The 22,438-nt window shown below is 51.2% G+C and overlaps 1 protein-coding gene across 6 annotated transcripts in view; it reads right to left on the bottom strand.

Annotated features, from left to right (window-relative positions):
• Nucleotides 1-1,238: 1,238 nt before the first annotated feature.
• Nucleotides 1,239-22,438, bottom strand: part of LOC116940740 (janus kinase and microtubule-interacting protein 3-like) — a 58,252-nt gene continuing 37,052 nt past the window's right edge. For 4 of the 6 annotated variants that reach the window (XM_076065791.1, XM_076065793.1, XM_076065795.1 and 1 more), the window contains exons 35-47: nucleotides 19,068-22,373; nucleotides 18,247-18,348; nucleotides 17,682-17,738; nucleotides 16,541-16,612; nucleotides 12,740-12,851; nucleotides 9,570-9,685; nucleotides 7,270-8,484; nucleotides 6,816-6,872; nucleotides 5,860-6,042; nucleotides 5,095-5,227; nucleotides 4,721-4,875; nucleotides 4,367-4,585; nucleotides 1,239-3,581 (exon numbers count right to left, since the gene is read on the bottom strand). In XM_076065791.1, coding sequence (XP_075921906.1) covers nucleotides 3,291-3,581; nucleotides 4,367-4,585; nucleotides 4,721-4,875; nucleotides 5,095-5,227; nucleotides 5,860-6,042; nucleotides 6,816-6,872; nucleotides 7,270-8,484; nucleotides 9,570-9,685; nucleotides 12,740-12,851; nucleotides 16,541-16,612; nucleotides 17,682-17,738; nucleotides 18,247-18,348; nucleotides 19,068-22,373 — 6,018 coding nt within the window. In that variant the 3' untranslated portion in view covers nucleotides 1,239-3,290. The remainder of the gene's footprint in view (nucleotides 3,582-4,366; nucleotides 4,586-4,720; nucleotides 4,876-5,094; nucleotides 5,228-5,859; nucleotides 6,043-6,815; nucleotides 6,873-7,269; nucleotides 8,485-9,569; nucleotides 9,686-12,739; nucleotides 12,852-16,540; nucleotides 16,613-17,681; nucleotides 17,739-18,246; nucleotides 18,349-19,067; nucleotides 22,374-22,438) is intronic. The other 2 variants (XM_076065792.1, XM_076065794.1) reach the window with 2 other exon arrangements.

The raw sequence follows: 22,438 nt of genomic DNA, 5'->3' as shown, positions 1-22,438 counted from the left end.
TCGGCGCGAACTCGCACCGAGCTTCCCCTGGCCCGTTTCCCCCTCCCTTATTGTGCGCTCATCTCTCCCTCCATTTTCCTCTTCCCCCTTCTCCTGCCCCAATCCCCAACGCCCCCCCCACCCCGACTGCCAGGCCTCCCTCCCCCTGCTCAGATTCGGGCATCGGGAGCCCCCAGCGGCGGGGACCGGCAGCGCCGAGTTGCCGATGTCGCGAGTCACGAACCTGGGCCGCGTGCGAAGGGTTTGGGTCGTTGCTCCAAGACCTCCTGCGCAACGGCGCACCTCACCTTGACCCTTGCAATGATCCTTGCGGCTCCGCGTTCCCATGTGCCGTATCCCGCATTGCGCACGACTCGTCATGAAGTGTGAGTGTTCGCCCATAGCGGGGACAGGGGTCAGTCGAGGCTGCACCATGGACTTCGCCGAGGCTACGCATACCCACATTTGCGTACACACAGCCCTCTTGTCAATCCACAACTGGACGAGGGCCACCTCACTGGTCTTGAGCCTCCCCTGGGTCAATTTAGCCTTACACTGGGTGCCATGTGCATAGCACTGGAGTGACAAAGACGGCCAGGCGTGATGCAGGCCACACAACCCCTCGTGCTTGCGAACATAACTTACCCCAAGTCTCGCCATACGTGGGATTGGTGACTCTTGTCTCTGGTATTTGTGTCTTTCCAGTGCCGATACACTGCTCCAGATACTCATTCAACGCTGAATTTACTCGTGTAGGCCCAGGACCAGTTCAGATATCACCACTTATATTCGCCGTGGCTGAACATTGAACTCAAGTGTCCAGGTTCGTAGTAGTGCGCTAACCACTGCGTCACCGCTCCCCACAACACGCACACTAATTCATAATCAGCCATGATCAATCCACTGCTGAATGAAGGCCTCCCTAAGTCAGCGCTACTCCTCCGGTCTTGCAATGCAACAAGCTACCCATGCACCTTGCACATGAACCTCGCACACGCAAACATATACCATGGCCAAGTGTTACAGCAACCACACGGAGCAAAGCGACACACATGGGGTTGCCACTTGTCTGGGGTTGACCTGGACAGTGTAATAATAATATCATTGGTGTCTGTTCGAATGGCAAGATAAACACCGCCCGGGTTTTTTGCCTATGAAAAAAAGTGGAAACCCCTCCCCACACACACCGACCACAAGCACAGAAAGCACGGCCACAACAGAGCACGGCCACAACACAGAAAGCACGGCCACAACACACGTACTGTGCCCGCACCGCACGCGGTGCAGTTTAATATAAACGCGGGGGGGGGGGGGGGGGTGACACGTGGCTCCAGGCACCCTGCGCGACTCCAACGGCGAGCCAGCGACCCCGAGAGGCACATCGCTCGCCCGCCCATTCGTAAATGTTCGTCGAGGTGAAACCTTCGTCCTCACGTTCATCACGTGGGGGTTTCAAATGCAACGATAGCAAAAAAAGGCGGCTAATTACAGCGCGGCCGCCTATGTACAACCGTCAATATAAATCCAAATTATTATGATACATCATCATCCGTGCGGGGGTCCCACGGACCCGCTCTTGCCCCCGGGGCCCCCCCGTGCCTGTTTAGACCCTCACTTCCTGAGGCGCCGTGTCCTGAGCAACAAGCCGGGCCCACGGGCCCAAGACGGAACCTCAACATGAACCCCTCCCAGGAGTGTGCACGGAGGGGGCGCTCCGAGGGGACGGGGGCTTGAGGCCTCCTTCTCGACGGCTCCCAGGACTGCTGGGAACGTGAGTGAACGCGGTGTGAGAGAATGCGCGTCAGTAAATGCGCGAGTGCGCTGTGATTGAGTATGATGTGCGTCTGGTGTGAGCCAGTGTGCTGTGCGTGTGGTGTGCTGTGTGGGGTGCGGGTCACATGGGGTGTCGCTAGGTGGAGGTCGTGAGCGCAGTTGCTCTCTGATGCCGAGAAGGAAGTGGCGGTGGAGGCGGTAAAGCCACGAGGTGAGCGCGGCAGCCAGCGGAGGCGGCGTCCAGGGCCTGAGCTCGCGCGTTCCACCGTGAACGCACGGAAGAGTGGCGAGGCTGAAGGGGGCGCTCAGCTGTCAGTGGCCTCCACTGCATCCTGCGGGGAGCAATCAACATCAGTGAAGACAGCCGCTGTCTCCTGTTGTAGTGCACTGCACGTGCGTCGCAGGAGACGCGGCGGACGGGAGGTGCAGGTGGTGGGAGCTGTGGGTGGTGGGAGATGCGGATGATGCTTCCCCCCCCCCCCCAAGCGCCACACTCGATGGGATGAACCTCGCTCTGAATTATGCATGTGGGCGGTAATGGCGGCTTGTTTGCACGGCAATGATTTTTTAGCCGTGCGCAGATCGACCGGAAAGCACTCGCGGTCTCACAGCCAGGAAAGGAGGGGAGGCGGGGACAGCCGAACTGATGCAACTCGTGAGTGCCGTCGCGCCTCCTCTGAGATTTGACGAGGCCTCGTCACGTGCTTGGGTCAGAGCACGAGGGCCATCGTCATGGACATCGAGTCAATTTTGACGTAATCAGTTAAACTCATGGCAGCGCATAGTCAGCGTGCCGCGGTGACGAGGAGTCGTGGCGTCGACCGCTCAGGGTGCCACCAGTGTTTACTCAAGTCGTCTACAAACGGTTCATTTATGTTCTCTGAATTGAGGCAATAACCGATGGGATCGTTCAGTCGTTGATAGTTGCAAGTTCAAAGGACAAGGCCTGTACATGTTGCGCACTGTGCCTTGTATGTATATATGTTGAACTTCTATCACACCGTACGTAGCTAATCGGAGGTGCGGGGTGCGTTCCTATGGGATGAGAAGTGGAACCGTGGCGAAATGCACCACGTAGCTCAGAATTCAGCCTTCAGCTAAAACTTAGCGGGAGTTTTATTTCCTACGCGACTTGTTTACCTGGGGAAGCCTCACCGAGTCTCGACTCTTTTCAGGGTGGTCGTGTTAAGTTTTCGCAGGAGGTGGCGACGATTTGCTTTGTGTTTTCCAATTAGGTATTTTGTGAGTCATCTTTTCAAATTTCGCTAAAATGTGGACCATGACGGTGGAACATAATGGCTTTTACTCTTCATTTTATGTCACGGGATATTTCATGCCCACTGTGAAAAGCAGATGACGTGAAGTATTTAATAGTCAAAGCAAGTAGCGTTAACTAGGGCGGCTTGCCAGACCCCTTCAGCAACCGGTAAATGGGCCACTGCTCTGCTGTCAACCCGGACATCCAATATCCCCCATAACCTACTCCTAGAAGTAGCGAAGCTCCCTGTGTGGGGACGTGTGAGTAAGTGGGGACCACGTCACCACGGGCCCCCATCCCATCCCCTCACCATGCCGTCGTGATCACTGCCCCGAGAGCTGTTGCTCATCGAGCTGCCGGCATGGTGGCACTCGCTCCTAGGACGCGCCCCGTCTGCTGCCCCATCCTCGGACTCTTCACCATCATCAAATTCTACAAACTGTTCACTGTAGAACTCGTTTTCCTCATAATCGTCGTAATCATCGTCGTCAGAGGAGCTTGTGAGCCACGGGGGCACGCGCCTCTGTGCGGGGCTCCGGGCCCGACGCTGACTCAGCTCTGCACCGGGATCCTGGTGCCGGCAACACAGACACGGGATAGCGTCATCATCCAGCCACATCTTCCGACTCATCCACCATGATCCATCACACACCCACTAGCCACCGTCTTCCAAAAAACCCATACTGTCCAGCTCACATCCACCCACTGTGCACCCCACACACACATTAAATCAATACTCTACATTATGTACACAAGCAAACATCCATAACGCACCACAAAATAACCCTTTCAATACTGTACGTCCACGTAATGACACATGCGTCACATGCCCAGCCATTAAACCAATTCTGTACGTGCAAGTACGTATGCATAATACCCATTCCATCTGGCTGGGTCAAATAATTGAATGTGCCCCAGCATTGATTCTGTGTGTTCTTTAATCTATTCTGCTTGTTTATCCAGGAAAGCCACGAGACTCTATTTCAGGAGGGTCCTGCCAAGTTTTGCACAGTAAGGGGCAATGATCACTACGCGTTTTCAATCAAGTAACTTGCATCGTACTGTGTAAAATTTGGCCAATTATTACCATAACGCCGGGACACAATGGCCTACTATTCTTCAAAAGAGATCACGGGATCTATGACATCCACTGTAGAGCAAACGCTGCATAGTATTTCAAGGTTATTACACCCGGAGTAATAACCGGGTCAGCCTACCAGATTACGAACCGTGAACCACTACAATATGCAGTAAACGTGCTACCAATGGGCCATATGTCAAGATGTTACCAGGGTCTGGGCACACGAGTACGTGCCCTGAATCCACGTGCGGAGGGATGGAGGCGTAACCTCTCACCTGGGCCGCTCCGCACAGCGAGGAGAGCTGCTGCTGCTGCTCCAGGTGGAGTCGCTGCTCCAGTCCGGGCGAGGCGACGTCTCCCAGCGGCTCCAGGCAACGAGCCGGCACCAAGCCCAGGCGACCTCTGACCTCGGCGTGCCGCAGCCCCGCCGTGCGCAGCCTCGGGCCCCCAGCGAGGATGGCCACACGCACCACCTCCCCTGCGCGTAGCCCCAGCTGGGCCAAGATGAGGGCAGTGCACGCACACGCTCACGTACGCACGCAGCACCCCCCATCGTCCTGGCTTCTCAATGTGAAATCACCTCGTGGCTCATATGGCCATGAGTGTCCCCATCCCAGTCCCCCTCTTACCAGGGGCAGGTCAGAGGTCGGTGCATCTGCAGGAGGCTGGTAGTCACACAGCGCTATGTAGGAGGCCAGCTCTGGTCCTGCCCCGTAGCTCCCAGTGTCATGGTCGGGACTGCCGGCCCGGCTCTGTGAGCTCAAGAGCAGGGTTAGGCCTCCTGCTGCACAACACGAACCCCACACACACGCGCACACGTCGGCTTACAAGGGCAGCGGTGCTCGTGCCAGGCGGTGGTGGAAGGTGCAAGTGGCTTAGTGCTGATAGTGCTGGTGACAAACGTTTGTCCAGGTGCTCGTGTTGTTGGTTAGTGTTGATTGTGGTCGGTGATGGATTTTGGTGGTGGCTCTTGGCGTTGGCAGTGGGTGCTGTTGATGGGTACCAAGGCGGTTGTCTTGTTGCAGTGGGTGGGTTCTCTTGCAATGCCAGGAGGCCCCATAACCATGTACAGGCTCGGAGGACCCCGCAGCATCAGTGTGGGAGTCGGTGCAGCGGCTGGTCGCTGGGGGGTTGCCCTGCCAGACGGGACCAGGGTTCAATGGAAATCTCAAGACTGAGATCCAAAACGAGTCCCTAGCCACAAGGGAGCAGTGCAGGCGCGGTGGCACCAGGGTGCCCAGGTGTGTAGACGCAACATCTCGCCACTAGCCTCGTATCACTCGGCTCGCGTTTGTCCCCTGCATTTAACATTCTGTTTTGGGGACGCCCAACATTAATGTCAATTGAGGCAGCTACAAAGCAAACAATATGCGTGCGAGGGAAAATGAAAGGAGGAGCGTATTTGTGTGTGGTACATCGTTTGTGTTGGGTGTCAGGGCTATGTGTTGTGTATTCCCTATGGTGTGTACTGCATCTGGGGTAGTATGGTGGGCCTGCAGCGTGTTGTGTATGTAGTATGTGTCATGTGTAGTATGTTTGTAGTACGTGTGTGTGGTGTGTACATAGTGGGAAGCAAAGGTGGTGTATCTACCAGTCATCTCAATCAGTCAACCTGTGACCTGCCAACAAGCCTTCGACGTTTCACATGAAGACCTCGCAGGGCACTTAGCCTGGCACAAAGTTAAGCGGTGAATGGCGGCCGTTACTGCTGTCCGTGTGTGTGTGCGTATTCTGGCTTGTTCTGCCTGCACGTGTGGCTGGGCTGTACTTTCGAGCCGCTCCTGGGTAGGTACTCGAGGAGGTAGTCGTCCATGGTGGCGTCGTGCAGCGCCTCCTCGGCCTCCTGCACCAGGGGGCCCCCGGCCACACCCAGGGCCCGCAGCTCCTCCACCAGGCGACAGAGCAGGGCACCTCGTGCGCCGCACTTCCCCACGACGTTCGCCAGTCGCGCCTGCGACGGAAGCGAGAGTGTACGTTACGGGCTGCATCTCTTTCGCTGCACGTGTTGCACAAGCAGCAACAACAACAGCGGTCGCCATTCGCCACGAAGTGGCGGTGATGTCACCACAGCACTAAAGCCAGTCTAGGGGCCCTTTGAGGCCACGTGAAGTGTCGAAGGCTCGCTGACAGGTCACGTGACAGACAAAGGTGTTATAGGTTGACTGATCGATGACTGACAGATGCACCAACTGTGCTGCCCACTGTGCCAACTTGCTGCGTTTAAGCCGCCTGGTGATCCGCTTGTTGTGAGCGTCACTTCTTTGCTCTCTGTTGTTGTTGGGGGACAACTGCCTCCAGCTGCCTAGTAGCGTACTTCACAAACCTCCACAGAGGCCGATCTTGACACCCCTGTACTAGTCATCGGCAGCTTCACATTCTTCTGTACTGCATCAGTCCATATCTTTTCTAGCCTGTTTCACACCCATTTAGCCCCTCTGTCTGGCCAATCAGACGCTGCTGCGGTGGCTGGGTTGCGTGACAAAGCCAATTCAACTGCGTCTGCCGGAGGAGCTCACTGTTGCGACAGTGTCCAAATCTTTTACAGATCTGTGAGCTCATCACACGATGTCAACTCCAGCTGCAAGCGATGACAAAATTCTCGCTTGCAACTTTCATCACGAGGCCGAGACCAGGCTACTGTGGGCTTCAATGGGTATTGAGGTGAATGCACTGCAGGTGCATTCCGTCACAATGCAGTCCAGCAGGTGTGGTTGCTGTACGCACCTTGAGCGGAGCCACAGCAAGCTCGGCCTCAATCCTCTTTTGTTGGAGCAATGCGATCTGCGTGAGCGGCACAGAAGCACAACCACCCACATTACCACCTCGTCTGTGCTGACCAGGCAACGGGCAGTGTGTGTGTACTGTACACGTGTGTGTACTGTACACGTGTGTGTGCAAGTTCAATAGTGGGGAGTGGTGGCATAGTGGTTATAAACCTAGAAACCCGAGTTCGATTCACAGCCAACATCACATGACAAATATCTGAACCGGTTGTGGACCTTTACACACCGCACCAGTATCTGGTGCGGTGTGTAAACATGACCACTGGGGAGACAAAGGTGGCTTGACATGGTGCTAGCCACATCGCCTCCTCGTGTTATGTGTTGGCCTTCACAGGTGCTCCATAAAACACTTGCTCCGACCGTCTGTTAAGTTTTTTTGTGCACGTGCAAAACACCTGGCTTTTGAGACTCTTGTAGCTCTGCAGCAGAAAGTTGATGTCCGTGCCGCCCTCCCTGGTGCTGCTGCTCTCCCTGTGGCCTCTCTCTTCGTTCTCTGGCTGCTCTCCGTACCGAGCCGGCCCTGGTGGATGTGTTCCCCCTGCTCCGCCCCGCTTCGAGAGGCTGGCTACCGCACGTCCCTGGAGGGCTTCCGCCTCGCGCAGCGGAACCCAAACGTCGGGCCCCTCCGACTCGCCATCTCCGCACGACGCCGGCAGCCGTCCCCCGTCAGCGCGTCGCTGGGATCCATCTCGCTCGAGTGCGGCGATGCGTTGCTCCAGCAGCGCGTTCTCCCGCTCCAACTTTCCGACTTCTTGCGCCACCGCAGCTGTCGTGCTCCATGCGCCCGGCTCCCTGCCCGGACTTTCTGACGCGAAGACGGCGGCGGGCCGGAATCTGCCACCGCAACTCGCCCGCAGTTCCTGGACGTCGCGTTGAATGCGCACATCCTCCCGTCCTTCCCTCGCCTCCTTCTCGTTGTCCCGCAGCGCCGACAGCCTCCCCTGCATCATGCCACGCTCTGCCTCGCTCCGCTGCAGCTGCTCTTGGAGAGACCTGAGCAAGGCAGACATTTCCGACGAAACCGGAGCGTCTGCCATGTCGGTCGTGACGCTCGTACCATCCGTGATTGCCGAACGCTGCCGTCCCATTTCTGCGTCCGTCATGCACGCCGCGTCGCTCCGACTGCAGCCCCTTCCCAGCTGAGTGTTGTGGCGACTCCGGGTGCCCGCCAGCTGCTCTTGCGCATCACCTTCGCCGGCTGCCCCGCGGCGCTCGGCCCGGGCGTTGGTGTTTTTGTCACCGCCCGGCTCTCGCTCCCGGGCTATCCTTTCCATCTCTCCCTTCATGATGTTGTTCTTGGTCACAAAGAGGAGGTTCTCTCCCTCGAGTTGGCTCAACCTCTCCATGAGTAGCTGGTTCTCATGTATCAGGATGTCTTCTGGCCTGCAACAGCTGCTGCTGGTGACACCGTTGTCTTGACTGCCGTGGCTTCTGTTTCTATCTTCTGCATTTACCTCTTCCACGTCCTCCCTCTCATCACTCTCCTCCCTCTCCTCACTCCCCTCCCTCTCCTCACTCCCCTCTCTGCTTGTGGAATCGGAGAGGCCACAGAGAGTGGCGCTGTCAGCCATCTCTTGTGCTCCGCGCGAGTGTTCCTGCCGCTCTGCACACTGGACACAGCCGATGTAGCACAGTTATCGCTGTGGACAGCACCAGCTGCTGGAGATGTATGGTATGTGTGTTGAACTTCTTTTGCACCGTATGTAGCCAACCGTGCTAATCAGAGAAGTTCAGTTGCCAGGGTTAGGGTTGTGTCAGATTTTGTGTGTGTTTTGGCTTTGGGGTAATTTTTTTAAAATCCAAATTTTCTGTAAATGATAAAACGTATGCAGGCTGGAAACAAACCGATTCAACTGCACCCAAAGGAGTGCTGCTCACAAACGGCAAGACGGCACGACTCCCATCACACTTGCATGCCTGTCACGCGACCAATGCATCACATGCAAAGTTCTAGCTCCAGAGCCGAATGAGGCCACCGACTGATGAAGAGTTGAAATCGTGGCCGTCCCAACATATCTAGCGGCCACGTGGTCAGCTCTGTGGAGCTGGTGGCTCAGACACGGCTGAAAGCATTGTGCACGCCGTGTGGTGGTCACGTGACTCGCATGCAAGCGTGATGGGGAGTCATGTCGTTCTGGCTGAGTGTGAGCAGCGCTCCCATTGTGTGTTGGAGTTGTGTGAGGATTGTGTTGGGGTTTGTGGGTTTTGGTTATAAAGTTAAAGAAGACAATTGCAAAGGCCCTGGTGTGGGGTACAATGTTGTAATTCTTCAGAAACGTGGGCATTAAGAATGGACAAAAGTGGAAAATCGGGTTGTTTTCAAACGTGGGTTTAGCGTCAAATAGAGAATATCAGTTGACAGGAATTCCAACAGGGCAGTACTTAATCAGGTTCAGCAATAAACCCGATGGCAACCAATCAAAAGATGGCAACATAAGTGGAGAGGAGATATCTAGGTGTGAGGTCTTGCAGAGAGATGCTCGGGAGGGAAGGATGATCGGAAAAAGGTCTCGAGGTTTGACAAGCTTGAAAAGTAGGAAATGTACTTGTAACTGAGAAGGGAAGCACAGGATCAGATTGATAGAGGAAGAATGGGTCAAACAACTCTCCTTGGGCAGAAAAGGCTGACCTCTGACCTCACAGAGAAGTGTGGGGTCAGGGGGTCGGGGGTCAGGGAGAGGAGGCCGTTACTCACCGCATGCCCCTCCCGCTGGCGAGCAGCGAGAGTCTCCCCGGCCATCTCGGAGTGGCCCTCGCACACTCCCTCCAGCCAGGCCAGCAGGGCAGTCGGACCTGGCTCACCCGGCTCCTCTGAATGGGCAAAGCAACGCGTGACAGCAGGCCAAGCTGCTTCGTGAGCTCCTTATCCCGTGCCTCTGTGCATCTGCGTCTCAGCCATGCGCAAGTTTTTTTTTTAATTTTGTTTAGCCGGAGAACACTCAAGAGATCAGGAGTCTCATTCGCTGCATCACCAATATGACAAGAGCAGTAACATAAAACAAAGAACAATGAAGGTAATATAAATCAGCACAAAAACAACTGCATTATATAAGAAATCATAAATACTCCACAAACATAAACATAAAATCAGATAAATTCATGTTACAAAAACTGCCTCCAATTTTTACATAATGTTAGTACTGTAAAGAGTTTCAGAATGCGCTCTGCATTACGAAGTGTTGTTTATGCTAACATTACCACGAGTAAGGAGATCTCTTAACAGACCCCGATCACCAGCCCCACAGTCCTTATAAGACTGCAGCCCCTGGTCCCCCTCGGCTGTTTAACAGTGGAAAGTTGCCGCATTTTGCCTTTTCAAATCCGCCAACCAAACCAATTCCACGATCATTTACCGACGAAGCCGTTCGGCCTGAGTGGCTGTGCCAGTGAGGCAATTCGTGGTCTCCCAGCTCGACGTGTGTGCCCAGCCAGTGGGTGGCTCTGTATGCCCAATCCAAGCGAAGGGGCCGTTTATCCTATGGAAGGACTGCGGCTTTAACAAGAACAGGGCGATCCTACAGTACAATTAAGTTAAGAAACATGGAATTCGGGCGATTATTGCACTAGAATATAAACAGACAAGGATAAAATTAAATGTGTTACAGCTGATTTTAGATTTAAAGCTTTCGTGACTGCAAGGATTCATACTCTTTGGTTTTTTTCGGTAAAGTCACGTAGGTAAAAAAAATCACGACGTTTCGGGCGCAACACAAGCGTCCTTCTTCAGGTGGGGACAACGTAGCGAAAGCACAAACGCTTAAAGTGTGTCTCAGAGATGGTTGTGACGAGGGATTATATAGTCGCGGGGCATGGAGGGAGGGGGGGGGCATGGTGAGTGTGGGGGCGGAGTGTGGGCTGGGAGGAGAAGTTGCAAAGCCGAGGGTGCACTGGGAGGCAACTGGTGGAGCCGAGACTGAGGCTTTGTGATGTAGATGGCGGAAGTAAATAAGCAAGCTAGGATTAAGCCGCCTTTTGTTACGCTGCCGTGTGAGTAAATTAGAAGAGGGCAGGCTAACAATGTAAGGAGTTCAAACTGGAATGTGTAAGCTAAAAAACAACTTGTGGTAAACACTACCATGGCGATGGTAGTGTGTAAAACTGGGGGTAACAGACTGGGAATATGGGTATGTTTATGAAAATACATATAAACTGGCTGTCTAGCAGTAAACTGCCCGGTAGCTAAAGTTTGACTTGGTTAATTACATCTTTCCAATGATTGCTCAATTTGAATCCATCATCTCGGTTGAAGTTATGTCTATGTTTGTATATCTGGATGGCTTCATGGACAAATCTTTGGTAGTATCCGATACAATGGTGCTCTGCAAGACTCCTGGATACTACCACCCGGCAGCATAACAAAAGGCGGCTTAATCCTAGCTTGCTTATTTACTTCCTCCATCTACATCACAAAGCCTCAGTCTCGGCACCACCAGTTGCCTCCCAGTGCACCCTCGGTTCTGCAACTTCTCCTCCCAGCCCACACCCCGCCCCCACACTCACCATGCCCCCCCCTCTCTCCATGCCCCGCGACTATATAATCCCTCGTCACAACCATCTCTGAGACACACTTAAGCGTTTGTGCTTTCGCTACGTTGTCCCCACCTGAAGAAGGATGCTTGTGTTGCGCCCGAAACGTCGTAATTTAATTTAGTTTTCATTTATTTTGTTTATTTTTTTACCTACGTGACTTTGGTTTAACACGTAGGCTTTCGCGACCAATATTATTCATAATAAAGGTTTTTGGGTTAGATCGCGTTTATTTATAAATGTGTCGTAACCCTCCACCACCCGACACGGCCAATCAGCAAAGATAAGTGTCACGTTGACAAAAGACAAATAATTCACTACTTCAGCCCACCGGCGTGTTGAAGAGTTAATCCACATTTACAGTTTGAGTACGACGTTTCGCTGGTAAATACTTCCAGCATCATCGGGCAATTCTGCAGCATCATCGGGCATTCTGGCGAATTGCCCGATGATGCTGGAAGTATTTACCAGCGAAACGTCGTACTCAAACTGTAAATGTGGATTAACTCTTCAACACGCCGGTGGGCTGAAGTAGTGAATTATTTGTCTTTTGTCAACGTGACACTTATCTTTGCTGATTGGCCGTGTCGGGTGGTGGAGGGTTACGACACATTTATAAATAAACGCGATCTAACCCAAAAACCTTTATTATGACTACGTGACTTTACCGAAAAAAACAAAGAGTATGTGTTACAGCTGTCATATAGAACTGCAGCTTGGCTCGCAGAGCCTCGTCTGCTTTCTCTTGAGTTTTAGGAGAACCACACCATACAGTGAGGGACAACCAGCAGTGTAGTGTGGGAGTGACAGAGCGTCGATCCACACCGGCATGTGTTGGATAACGTGACTGTTAATGCCCAACTAGGTCATGATGCAATCACTTCGGCAGGAGTGATTAAAAGGCAGAGGCCAAATCCACTCAATAACAATAGTGGAAGGCTGCTAAACGTCAGTGCAGCTTGCAAACACCAACACGCTAAACCTGTATTGGCGCATCCACACACTATCGTGACTGCACTCCACATCTGCTGGACTAGGGGTCGGCAACCTGTGGCTCCAGAGCCGCATGCGGCTCTTTAAGGACTGCTTCGTGACGTTATTTATCAAGGACCACCGTCCCGTATTCACCACGTGCATTGCGGATCTTGAAATCGTGAGTTTTTTTACGAATTCGATAAAAATGCCTCTTCTTGTTACTTTGGTTGCCGACCCCTATGATGGACCGTATAGTGACGGAATAGCACATTGCTGCACGCTTGTCCTTGACACCAGGACACGTGCACACACGTAGACACACGAATGTACGCGCACGCACAGGTGCCCTGCGCACGCACGCACTGGTGATGGTGCCCAGGGTCAGTGTCGTCTGCAGATTCTTGTTGAGGGTCGGGTCCATCGCGTTCCTCCAGCGGCGTTCTAGGAGCTCCTCCCAAAACACCATCTCTCCACTCTGCACTCACACGCGCGGACACACACAGACGCCCACTTGCAATGATAAACACAAACACCCGCTTGCACACACACACATATCACTTGTTTAAGCCTTGGGCACTTGGGGCAAGTACCATTAATGAACACCTATTAAATTCTAGATTTAAAGCTTTCGTGACTGCTAGGATCCATACTCTTTGGTTCTATTGGGTAAAGTCACGTAGGTGAAATAAAATAACAAAAAATCACGACGTTTCGGCCACAACACAAGCGGCCTTCATCAGGTGAAGGGACGAGACTGTCTGGAGGACAGCGCTGGAGTAGGAGAAGCCACGCTTAGATCACGACCTTTAAGCTGTGTTTGAAGAAAAACACAAAGTGCCTTGACAAAGGAATTAGCATATAATTTAGCATTGAAATGGCTCATTGAAATAGCTAAGTTAAAGTATACACATCCGCAGAGGTACGACTTGACAAAGGAATTAGCATAGAATTTAGCATTGAAATAGCTGAGTGATTAGCTTGTAACTGGTCACAGAAATAGCTATGTTAAAGTCAGAGCATATACATTCACCGAGGCACCTAGTACTCATCAAACAGGAGAATTTAGCGAAACACAACCATGCTCAGACAGCGGACCTTTAAACTGTGTGCGAGCAAACAAGGTGTTCTGACAAAGAAATTAGCATAAAAATAAGCATTTGATTGGCGGATTTTAGGAAAGAGGTGGTGTACGTGCCGGTGGACTTGCCGTTTGGCGCGGGGGGGGGGGAGGGGGAGTTTACCTATTGATGGTGTGAAAAGGGAATTTATAAGAGCTGCGAAAGTTTGGGGTACCACTACTTGAAAAATATACTGTACCACTGAAATTAGTTTAATGTTTAGTTCGATTTAGAACATCTTTCCAATGGTTGCTTAATTTGAAACCATCCTCTCGGTTGAAATTGTCTGTGTTTGTAGATCTGAATTGCTTCATGAACAAATCTCTGATAAAAGCCCGTGGGTTTGCAAAGAACCTTGGTATCGGAGAAAATTATATCGTGATCCCCCACAGCGTTGTAACAGTGATCAGCCACGGCAGAATAATTCGTTTTGCCGTGTTTCAAATCTGATTTGTGCTCGCGAATTCGGTCAGAGACATGTCGCTTTGTCTCACCGATATAGCAATCACTGCAGGTACAACTCAATTTGTAAACCCCGGGGTACTGTAAATCAGGAATGACATCCTTCACGGATGGGATCAGATCACGAATTTTGTGTACTGTATTGAACCGGACCTGGATCTTGTGTTTGTTTAGAATTTTGGAAATCTTTTTAGTAACGCCTGCTATATATGGAAGTGTGATGGTTTTGACCGGAGTATCAAGTGGTTGTTTCTGTATGGAGGGAGAGACAGCTTGGCGGATGGTACGGTCAGAGTAACCATTCCTTTTGAGGGCCAGGTGTACATGTTTTAATTCACTGGTCAGATGGTGTTGGTCCGAAATGCAATGAGCCCTATGGTATAAAGTTTCGATGAGAGAATTCTATTGGGCTGGGTGGTGGTGGGAATCAGGTTTCAAGTAGGAATCTGTGTGGGTGGGTTTCCTGTAGACAGAATGCCCCAATGAGCCATCAGGTCTCCTCTCAAACAGAACATCTTTTCCTACATCACATCAATTCCAGACATCCCGCCATCAAATTCACCATGGAAGTGGAGAAAGATGGCAAGCTACCATTCTTAGATGTTCTGTTTGAGAGGAGACCTGATGGCTCATTGGGGCATTCTGTCTACAGGAAACCCACCCACACAGATTCCTACTTGAAACCTGATTCCCACCACCACCCAGCCCAAAAGAATTCTCTCATCAAAACTTTATACCATAGGGCTCATTGCATTTCAGACCAACACCACTTTAATATAGCAATTTCTGTAACAAGTTACAAGCTAATCACTCAGCTATTTCAATGCTAAATTCTATGCTAATTCCTTTGTCAAGGGGTACCTCTGCGGATGTGTATACTTTAACTTAGCTATTTCAATGAGCCATTTCAATGCTAAATTATATGCTAATTCCTTTGTCAAGGCGCTTTGTGTTTTTCTTCTCACACAGCTTAAAGGTCGTGATCTAAGCGTGGCTTCTCCCACTCCAGCGCTGTCCTCCAGACAGTCTCGTCCCTTCACCTGATGAAGGCCGCTTGTGTTGTGGCCGAAACGTCGTGATTTTTTATTTTATTTTCACCTACGTGACTTTACTCAATAGAACCAAAGAGTATAAACACCTATTAAAGCCAACATTGCTTACGATTACAAGAGTGTGGTGTGGACAGTACAACGCCAGACCGTCTTTGTCTTCCCAGTGCTGATGTTGGTGCACCCCACCAGGTACTCATTTAAGGCTGAATTGACTCAAGAGAAGCCAAGGACAAAGTCTGCTTCTGTTTCCCATTGATGTTACCCGTGGCCAACAAACGCATGTCGCCGGGTGTATAGCTCCACTGCACCACCACTCGTGTAAACTGTCTGTCAACTTTTGATTTAAAGCTTTCGTGACTGCAGGGATTCATATTCTTGGTTCTTTCGGTAAAGTCACGTAGAAGGGAAACAATAAAATAATAAAAATATAAAACATTACAATTCTCACGACGTTTCGACTGCAGCACAAGCAATCATCATCAGGTGTGAAAACCACAGCAAGAAAATTTGAAAAAAGTGGTGTTTTTTTAACGTTAGCACCAAGGAGAGCGATTTGACAGTTTGTTCAGATCGACGAGTCCATCTATGTTCGGAAAAGAGGAGGGGGGAGACAAAAATGTCATCCACGTACCTCTTCCATAAGGTTGGGCGCAGAGTGGCATGGGACAGATCCAGGTGCCATGGGTTGACTGACTGAAATGACTGGCAGATGCAGCAACTGTGCTCCCCAATGTGGCAACTTCCTGTGTTTTAGCTTCCCGGCACTCTGCTAAATGTTGTGAGCATCACTCCTCTGCCCTCTGTTGTTGCTGGAGGGCGACTGCCTCCAACTCCCCAGCAGCGTCCTTCACGAACCTCCACAGAGGTCGATCTTGAAACTGCTGGTACCAATCAGATCTCCACATCTTTCTGTACCACACCAGTCCATCTCTTCTATAGTCCGTGCCACACCTGTTTAGCCCCAAATATCCACCCAAACAGTAGCTGCTTGGGCATGCGGTGGCTGGGCATGCAGCCTCGCTTGCCGGATGAGCTCACTGATGGGACTGTGTCCAGATCTTTCGAGGATTTATGAGCTCCTCACACAATCCAGTCTGGTTAAACCAAGAATGGATTGTTTGCAGGCCAGCCTGAATGTTTAAAACCTGCGCAAATGTTCCTTTAGAGGTCTCCACGTCTCGCAAGCATCGGGATGGGAGGGCATAACTGTTTCCGAGAGAACCATGAGCTTTGTATGGAGCAACAGGCCAGGTAACTTCCACACAGCGTTGCGTAGCTGATGAAAATATAATGCTGCTAAACTGATTCAGAGTGGGACCTCGGCTGCCAAACCAGAGTTGGTCATAAGCACACTGCCAAAGTACGGAAACTTCTCCACTCTCTTCACAACTGCCCCATCACTCGTGGGGAGTTGAGGGAGGGGACCATTTGATGACATAAAATACTTAGGCAGGTGCTCTGCTGATGGTAAGGCCCCATCTCACACGCACCTACACACATACACTCGTACTGCCTTTCACGCTTGGACACACCTTCAGCTGGGAGCGCAGTTGTAGAAGTGATCGCTTGAGCTCCTGATATCGCGTTGGCTTCTCATCTTCCCCCTTGGAGATAAACAGACAGCACACAGACACGTGACCCACGTGAACACGTGCACCTTCATAAGACTCCCTGGTTGTGTGGCACAGGTACCGAGGTGTATGGTGGAAAAGTGCATATATGGCAGAGTGTGTAATATGATGTGCATCAGCCAGTCAACTCAGTCGACCCGTGGAACCTGGGTCTGCCCCGTGACCTGTCAGCGGGCGTACGACACTTAACGTCGCCTCAACGTACACACAGCCTGGCACAAGCGTCATGGTGACGTCACCGCCACGTAGAGGCGAATGCCCGTTGTTGTATAAGGTGTAGATAATGGAGTGTGTGGGAAGGTGTCTGATTAAAATGTTATGGGTTGTGTGAGAAAATTTGAAAGTGTGTGTGTGATGGGGTGGGTGTGTGTGGGGAGCGATAGTGTAGTGGTTAGCGCGCTGCGCTATGAACCCGGCAACCCAGGTTCAATTCCCACTCATGGCCAACACCAGTGACGATCTGAACTGGTCCTGGGCCTCCCTCAGGTCGACTCAGCCTCAAATGAGTACCTGTTGCGGTGTGTTAACATCGCCACTGGGGAGACAAAGGCGGTCGGGCGTGGTGCTGGCCACCCACCCCCTCGTGCGCCGTTCTGGCCTTCATAGGTGCTCGCTAACAGCACTTGCCCCTACAATCAGTTAACGCTATACGGGGGATCTTTGTGTGTGTGAGGAGCGATGGTGTAGCGGTTAGCACGCTGTGCTACAAACCGACGACCAAAGTTCAATTCCGACTCATGGCCAACACCAGTGACGATTATCCTGAACTAGTCCTGGGCCTCCCCTAGGTCGACTCAGCCTCAACTGAGTACCTGGCGAGATGTTTAAACATCGCCACTGGGGAGACAAAGGCGGCCGGGCGTGGTGCACCACCCACCCCCTTTGTTTGCCAGGCTGGCCTTCATAGGTGCTCGCTAACATCACTTGCCCCAAGTCTGTTAAGGCTATACAGGGGATCTTCGTCTTTTGTATTTGTGTGTGATGTGGTGGGTGTGTTTGTGTGTGTAATGATGTGTCATGGGGTACTGGGAGGTGTGCCCACCATGCTGTCTGTGATGGACTTGCACAGTTGAATCAGTCTCCTGCTCTTTGGAGAGGCCTGCACAACACGAAAGCCATGTGGGGTGGGCGTGGGAGGGGAGGCAAGGCAGCGTGAGCATGCGCGAGAGTGATGGCATCTTTAAATTTGCTTTATTAAACATGTGCAGCAGCAGTCTGAGATGCACAATAGATCTCATTCTTGCAAATTAGACTTTCCTACTCTCTTAAATTCTCAACCTGGTTAAACAAAATAAACGTAAATGAGATCTGCAATGGGGCAATGGGAATCCGGGTCAAATTTGGTCTTTGGGGGTCATGCGGTGATGATGTGGCGAGGGAGATGGAAAGGAGGATATGTGATGATGGGAACCCACGTGCCTGCACCTATGAAGGACTGGAGCCTTGCGTGGCTTTCGAACGAACACCATTATTGGAAGAAGTTGAACTCCAACAGGACCTGAAAAGCTTTTGCACTGCTCAAGACGTGATTTTGCATCTACATTAAGAGCTTCCGGGAGGAGACTGTGTAAAGCTAGCTGCGGGTGGGTTTGGATGAGACGTCGCACCGTGGTGAGTGCACAGGGAGGCCTGGTCGTGTGCTGGGCCGTGGCGTCCACACAGGATCGTGCTGGGCAGCCGTCCTCACCGCCGTTGTTCAGCTTCGTGGCCTGAATTTAAAGACGAGAGATCGGTCGGTCAAACCCTATGGGAGGGGGTGCTGGAACCATGGCAAAGGCGTGTTGGGGCTGCCGGGGTCTGCGTGTGGCTGAAGACTCCAGCGTCCAATGGTAAGCGTGGTGGATAATTCGTGCACGGTAATTTCACACATGTACGGTGAGCATCACGTTGCTTTAATGATATATATATAAGTATATGTTCTATGCACAAACGTTACCTGTGCATGGCAAATTTAGTGTGGTCTACACCTAAATCCAAGTCACTCAACTGGAGCGAGATAGGTTTTACACTTTCTGGCATTAAAGCAGGTGTTAAGATGTTCTTTGCACTGTTTGCCTTTGGTGTTCTCTGGTCTAACGCTGTTTAGATGAGGCTATAAAGAAGGATGTCACTGATGTAGACCAATTTCAAAGACAATGCATATAATATCAGAGCGTGTTTGCATGTTTTGCCAAAAGTACGTGTGGCTAATGCAGACTTGATACCTTACAAATGGTATCGATTTGGTGTTTGAACATCTTAACACCTGTATTATTGCCAGAAAGGGTAAAACCTCATTTTTCTTCATAGAGTGCATCTGTGTGTCTGTGGGGCAGCTGACCCTCTGCGTGGTGGAGTGTCTCCGTGGTGCTGTGTGTTGCGTGCGTGCATGCGCTGGTCCCTCTCTGTGACGCTGTGTCGTGACGGAGCGATGAGATGAAATTCTCACCGGTGTGGGCTCCTCCTCTTTCTGCTCCTCCTCACTCATATCATCCTCCGTGCTGCGCCTCAGCTCGACTTCTTGCAGCCGCCGCTTGCAGCTGATGCACTGCAGCTGCCTCCTCTCAATCTCCAACGTTGCATTGTCTGCCTGTAACTTGGTGATAACTTGCTGTGATGTTACATTGTCTGTCTGTAACTTGGTGATCTCTTGCTGTAATGTTACATTGTCTGTCTGTAACTTGGTGATCTCTTGCTGTGATGTTACATTGTCTGCCTGTAACTTGGTGATCTCTTGCTGTGATGTTACATTGTCTGCCTGTAACTTGGTGATCTCTTGCTGTAATGTTACATTGTCTGCCTGTAACTTGGAGATCTCTTGGTGTGATATTACATTGTCTGCCTGTAACTTGGAGATCTCTTGCTGTGATGTTGCATTGTCTGCCTGTAACTTGGTGATCTCTTGCTGTAATGTTACATTGTCTGTCTGTAACTTGGTGATCTCTTGCTGTGATGTTACATTGTCTGCCTGTAACTTGGTGATCTCTTGCTGTGATGTTACATTGTCTGCCTGTAACTTGGTGATCTCTTGCTGTAATGTTACATTGTCTGCCTGTAACTTGGAGATCTCTTGGTGTGATATTACATTGTCTGCCTGTAACTTGGAGATCTCTTGCTGTGATGTTGCATTGTCTGCCTGTAACTTGGTGATCTCTTGCTGTGATGTTGCATTGTCTGCCTGTAACTTGGAGATCTCTTGCTGTGATGTTGCATTGTCTGCCTGTAACTTGGTGTTCTCTTGCTGTGATGTTACATTGTCTGCCTGTAACTTGGTGATCTCTTGCTGTGATGTTGCATTGTCTGCCTGTAACTTGGAGATCTCTTGCTGTGATGTTACATTATCTGCCTGTAACTTGGTGATCTCTTGCTGTGATGTTACATTGTCTGCCTGTAACTTGTAGATCTCTTGCTGTGATGTTACATTGTCTGCCTGTAACTTGGTGATTTCTTGCTGTGATGTTACATTGTCTGCCTGTAACTTGGAGATCTCTTGCTGTGACGTTGCATTGTCTGCCTGTAACTTGGTGATCTCTTGCTGTGATGTTGCATTGTCTGCCTGTAACTTGGTGACCTCTTGCTGTGATGTTGCATTGTCTGCCTGTAACTCGGTGTTCTCTTGCTGTAATGTCACATTGTCTGCCTGTAACTTGGTGATCTCTTGCTGTGATGCTGCATTGTCTGCCTGTAACTTGGAGATCTCTTGCTGTGATGTTACATTGTCTGCCTGTAACTTGGTGATCTCTTGCTGTGATGTTACATTGTCTGCCTGTAACTTGGTGATCTCTTGCTGTGATGTTGCATTGTCTGCCTGTAACTTGGAGATCTCTTGCTGTGATGTTACATTGTCTGCCTGTAACTTGGTGATTTCTTGCTGTGATGTTACATTGTCTGCCTGTAACTTGGTGATCTTTTGCTGTGATGTTACATTGTCTGCCTGTAACTTGGTGTTCACTTGCTGTAATGTTGCATTGTCTGCCTGTAACTTGATAATCTCTTGCTGTGATGTTGCATTGTCTGCCTGTAACTTGGAGATCTCTTGCTGTGATGTTACATTGTCTGCCTGTAACTTGATGATCTCTTGCTGTGATGTTACATTGTCTGCCTGTAACTTGGAGATCTCTTGTTGTGATGTCACATTGTCTGCCTGTAACTTGGTGATCTCTTGCTGTAATGTCACATTGTCTGTCTGTAACTTGGTGATCTCTTGCTGTGATGTTGCATTGTCTGCCTGTAACTTGGTGATCTCTTGCTGTGATGTTACATTGTCTGCCTGTAACTTGGTGATCTCTTGCTGTAATGTCACATTGTCTGCCTGTAACTTGGTGTTCTCTTGCTGTAATGTCACATTGTCTGTCTGTAACTTGGCGATCTCTTGCTGTGATGTTGCATTGTCTGCCTGTAACTTGGAGATCTCTTGCTGTGATGTTGCATTGTCTGCCTGTAACTTGGTGATCTCTTGCTGTGATGTTACATTGTCTGCCTGTAACTTGGTGTTCTCTTGCTGTGATGTTGCATTGTCTGCCTGTAACTTGATAATCTCTTGCTGTGATGTTGCATTGTCTGCCTGTAACTTGGTGATCTCTTGCTGTGATGTTGCATTGTCTGCCTGTAACTTGGAGATCTCTTGCTGTGATGTTGCATTGTCTGCCTGTAACTTGGTGATCTCTTGCTGTGATGTTGTATTGTCTGCCTGTAACTTGGTGTTCTCTTGCTGTGATGTTGCATTGTCTGCCTGTAACTTGATGATCTCTTGCTGTGATGTTGCATTGTCTGCCTGTAACTTGGAGATCTCTTGCTGTGATGTTGCATTGTCTGCCTGTAACTTGATGATCTCTTGTTGTGATGTTGCATTGTCTGCCTGTAACTTGGAGATCTCTTGCTGTGATGTTACATTGTCTGCCTGTAACTTGGTGTTCTCTTGCTGTAATCTCTCATTCTTTGCATGTAATGTGGTGCTGTACACTTGTAATCTTCCAATGTTTTCTTGTAACACCGTGTTATCCACCTGCAATGTGGTATTGTGCGTGTGTAATGCGGTATTGTCGGCTTGTAGTTTTACATTGTCTGCCTGTAACTTGGTGCTGTCTGTGTGCAGGTTTGCAATGTCTACTTGTAGTTTGGCAGCAGTTGCTTGTAATGTTATACAGTCAGTCTGCAGTGCTGTGTTCTCTGCCTGTAGGCTTGCTGTGTCCTCCTGTAGTGCAGAATTCTCTGCCTGCAGCGCATGAGACGCTCTCTCTCGCGGCAGCTTGAGCTCACCGATCCGGGCCTTCATCTCCTCCAGCCTGCGCATGAGAAGCACCTCGCTCTCCAGCGCTTGCTCCAGATTCTCTTGCACCTCCACCCTCGCCCTCCGCTCCTTCTCCAACTCCTCGTGCAGCCTCGCCTCATCACGCAAAGCCTCACGCTCCCGGATCAGGGCCTCGTCGCCCAGCTGCAGGCAGCAGGAGAACCTGCCGAGCGTGTGCTGCTGCAGGACGGCCAAAGACTCGCTCGTTTCCACGGCGTCGCCCGGGCGATCATCGTCACCGACGGCCAGCGGCTCCGGGCTCAGTTCCGCGGCACTCGGGGCTGCTGACCCTCCCGGCTCCTCCTGCCGCCCCTGCAGGGCCTGCAGCTGGGCGCGCTGCGTGCACTTGTAGTGCTCGAAGTAGCGGGCCTGAGCCCGGAGCTCCGCCTCCTTAGAAAGGAGCAGCTCCTGGGAGCGACGGAGGCGCTCGCGCAGCACCAGCTCCGTGGTGTTCTGGCCCGACACCTGGAACACAGCAGCAGCAGCACCAGCAGTAGCAGCGACAACGTCGACAACACGGTCACTGGGAA

Source organism: Petromyzon marinus, chromosome 9 (assembly GCF_048934315.1).
Source record: "Petromyzon marinus isolate PM22_M1 ecotype Great Lakes invasive population chromosome 9, UKy_Petmar_22M1.pri1.0, whole genome shotgun sequence".
NCBI classification, from domain to species: Eukaryota; Metazoa; Chordata; class Hyperoartia; order Petromyzontiformes; family Petromyzontidae; genus Petromyzon; species Petromyzon marinus.
Note: the sequence above shows the minus strand (reverse complement) of the source record. Positions and strands in the feature narration are given on the sequence as shown.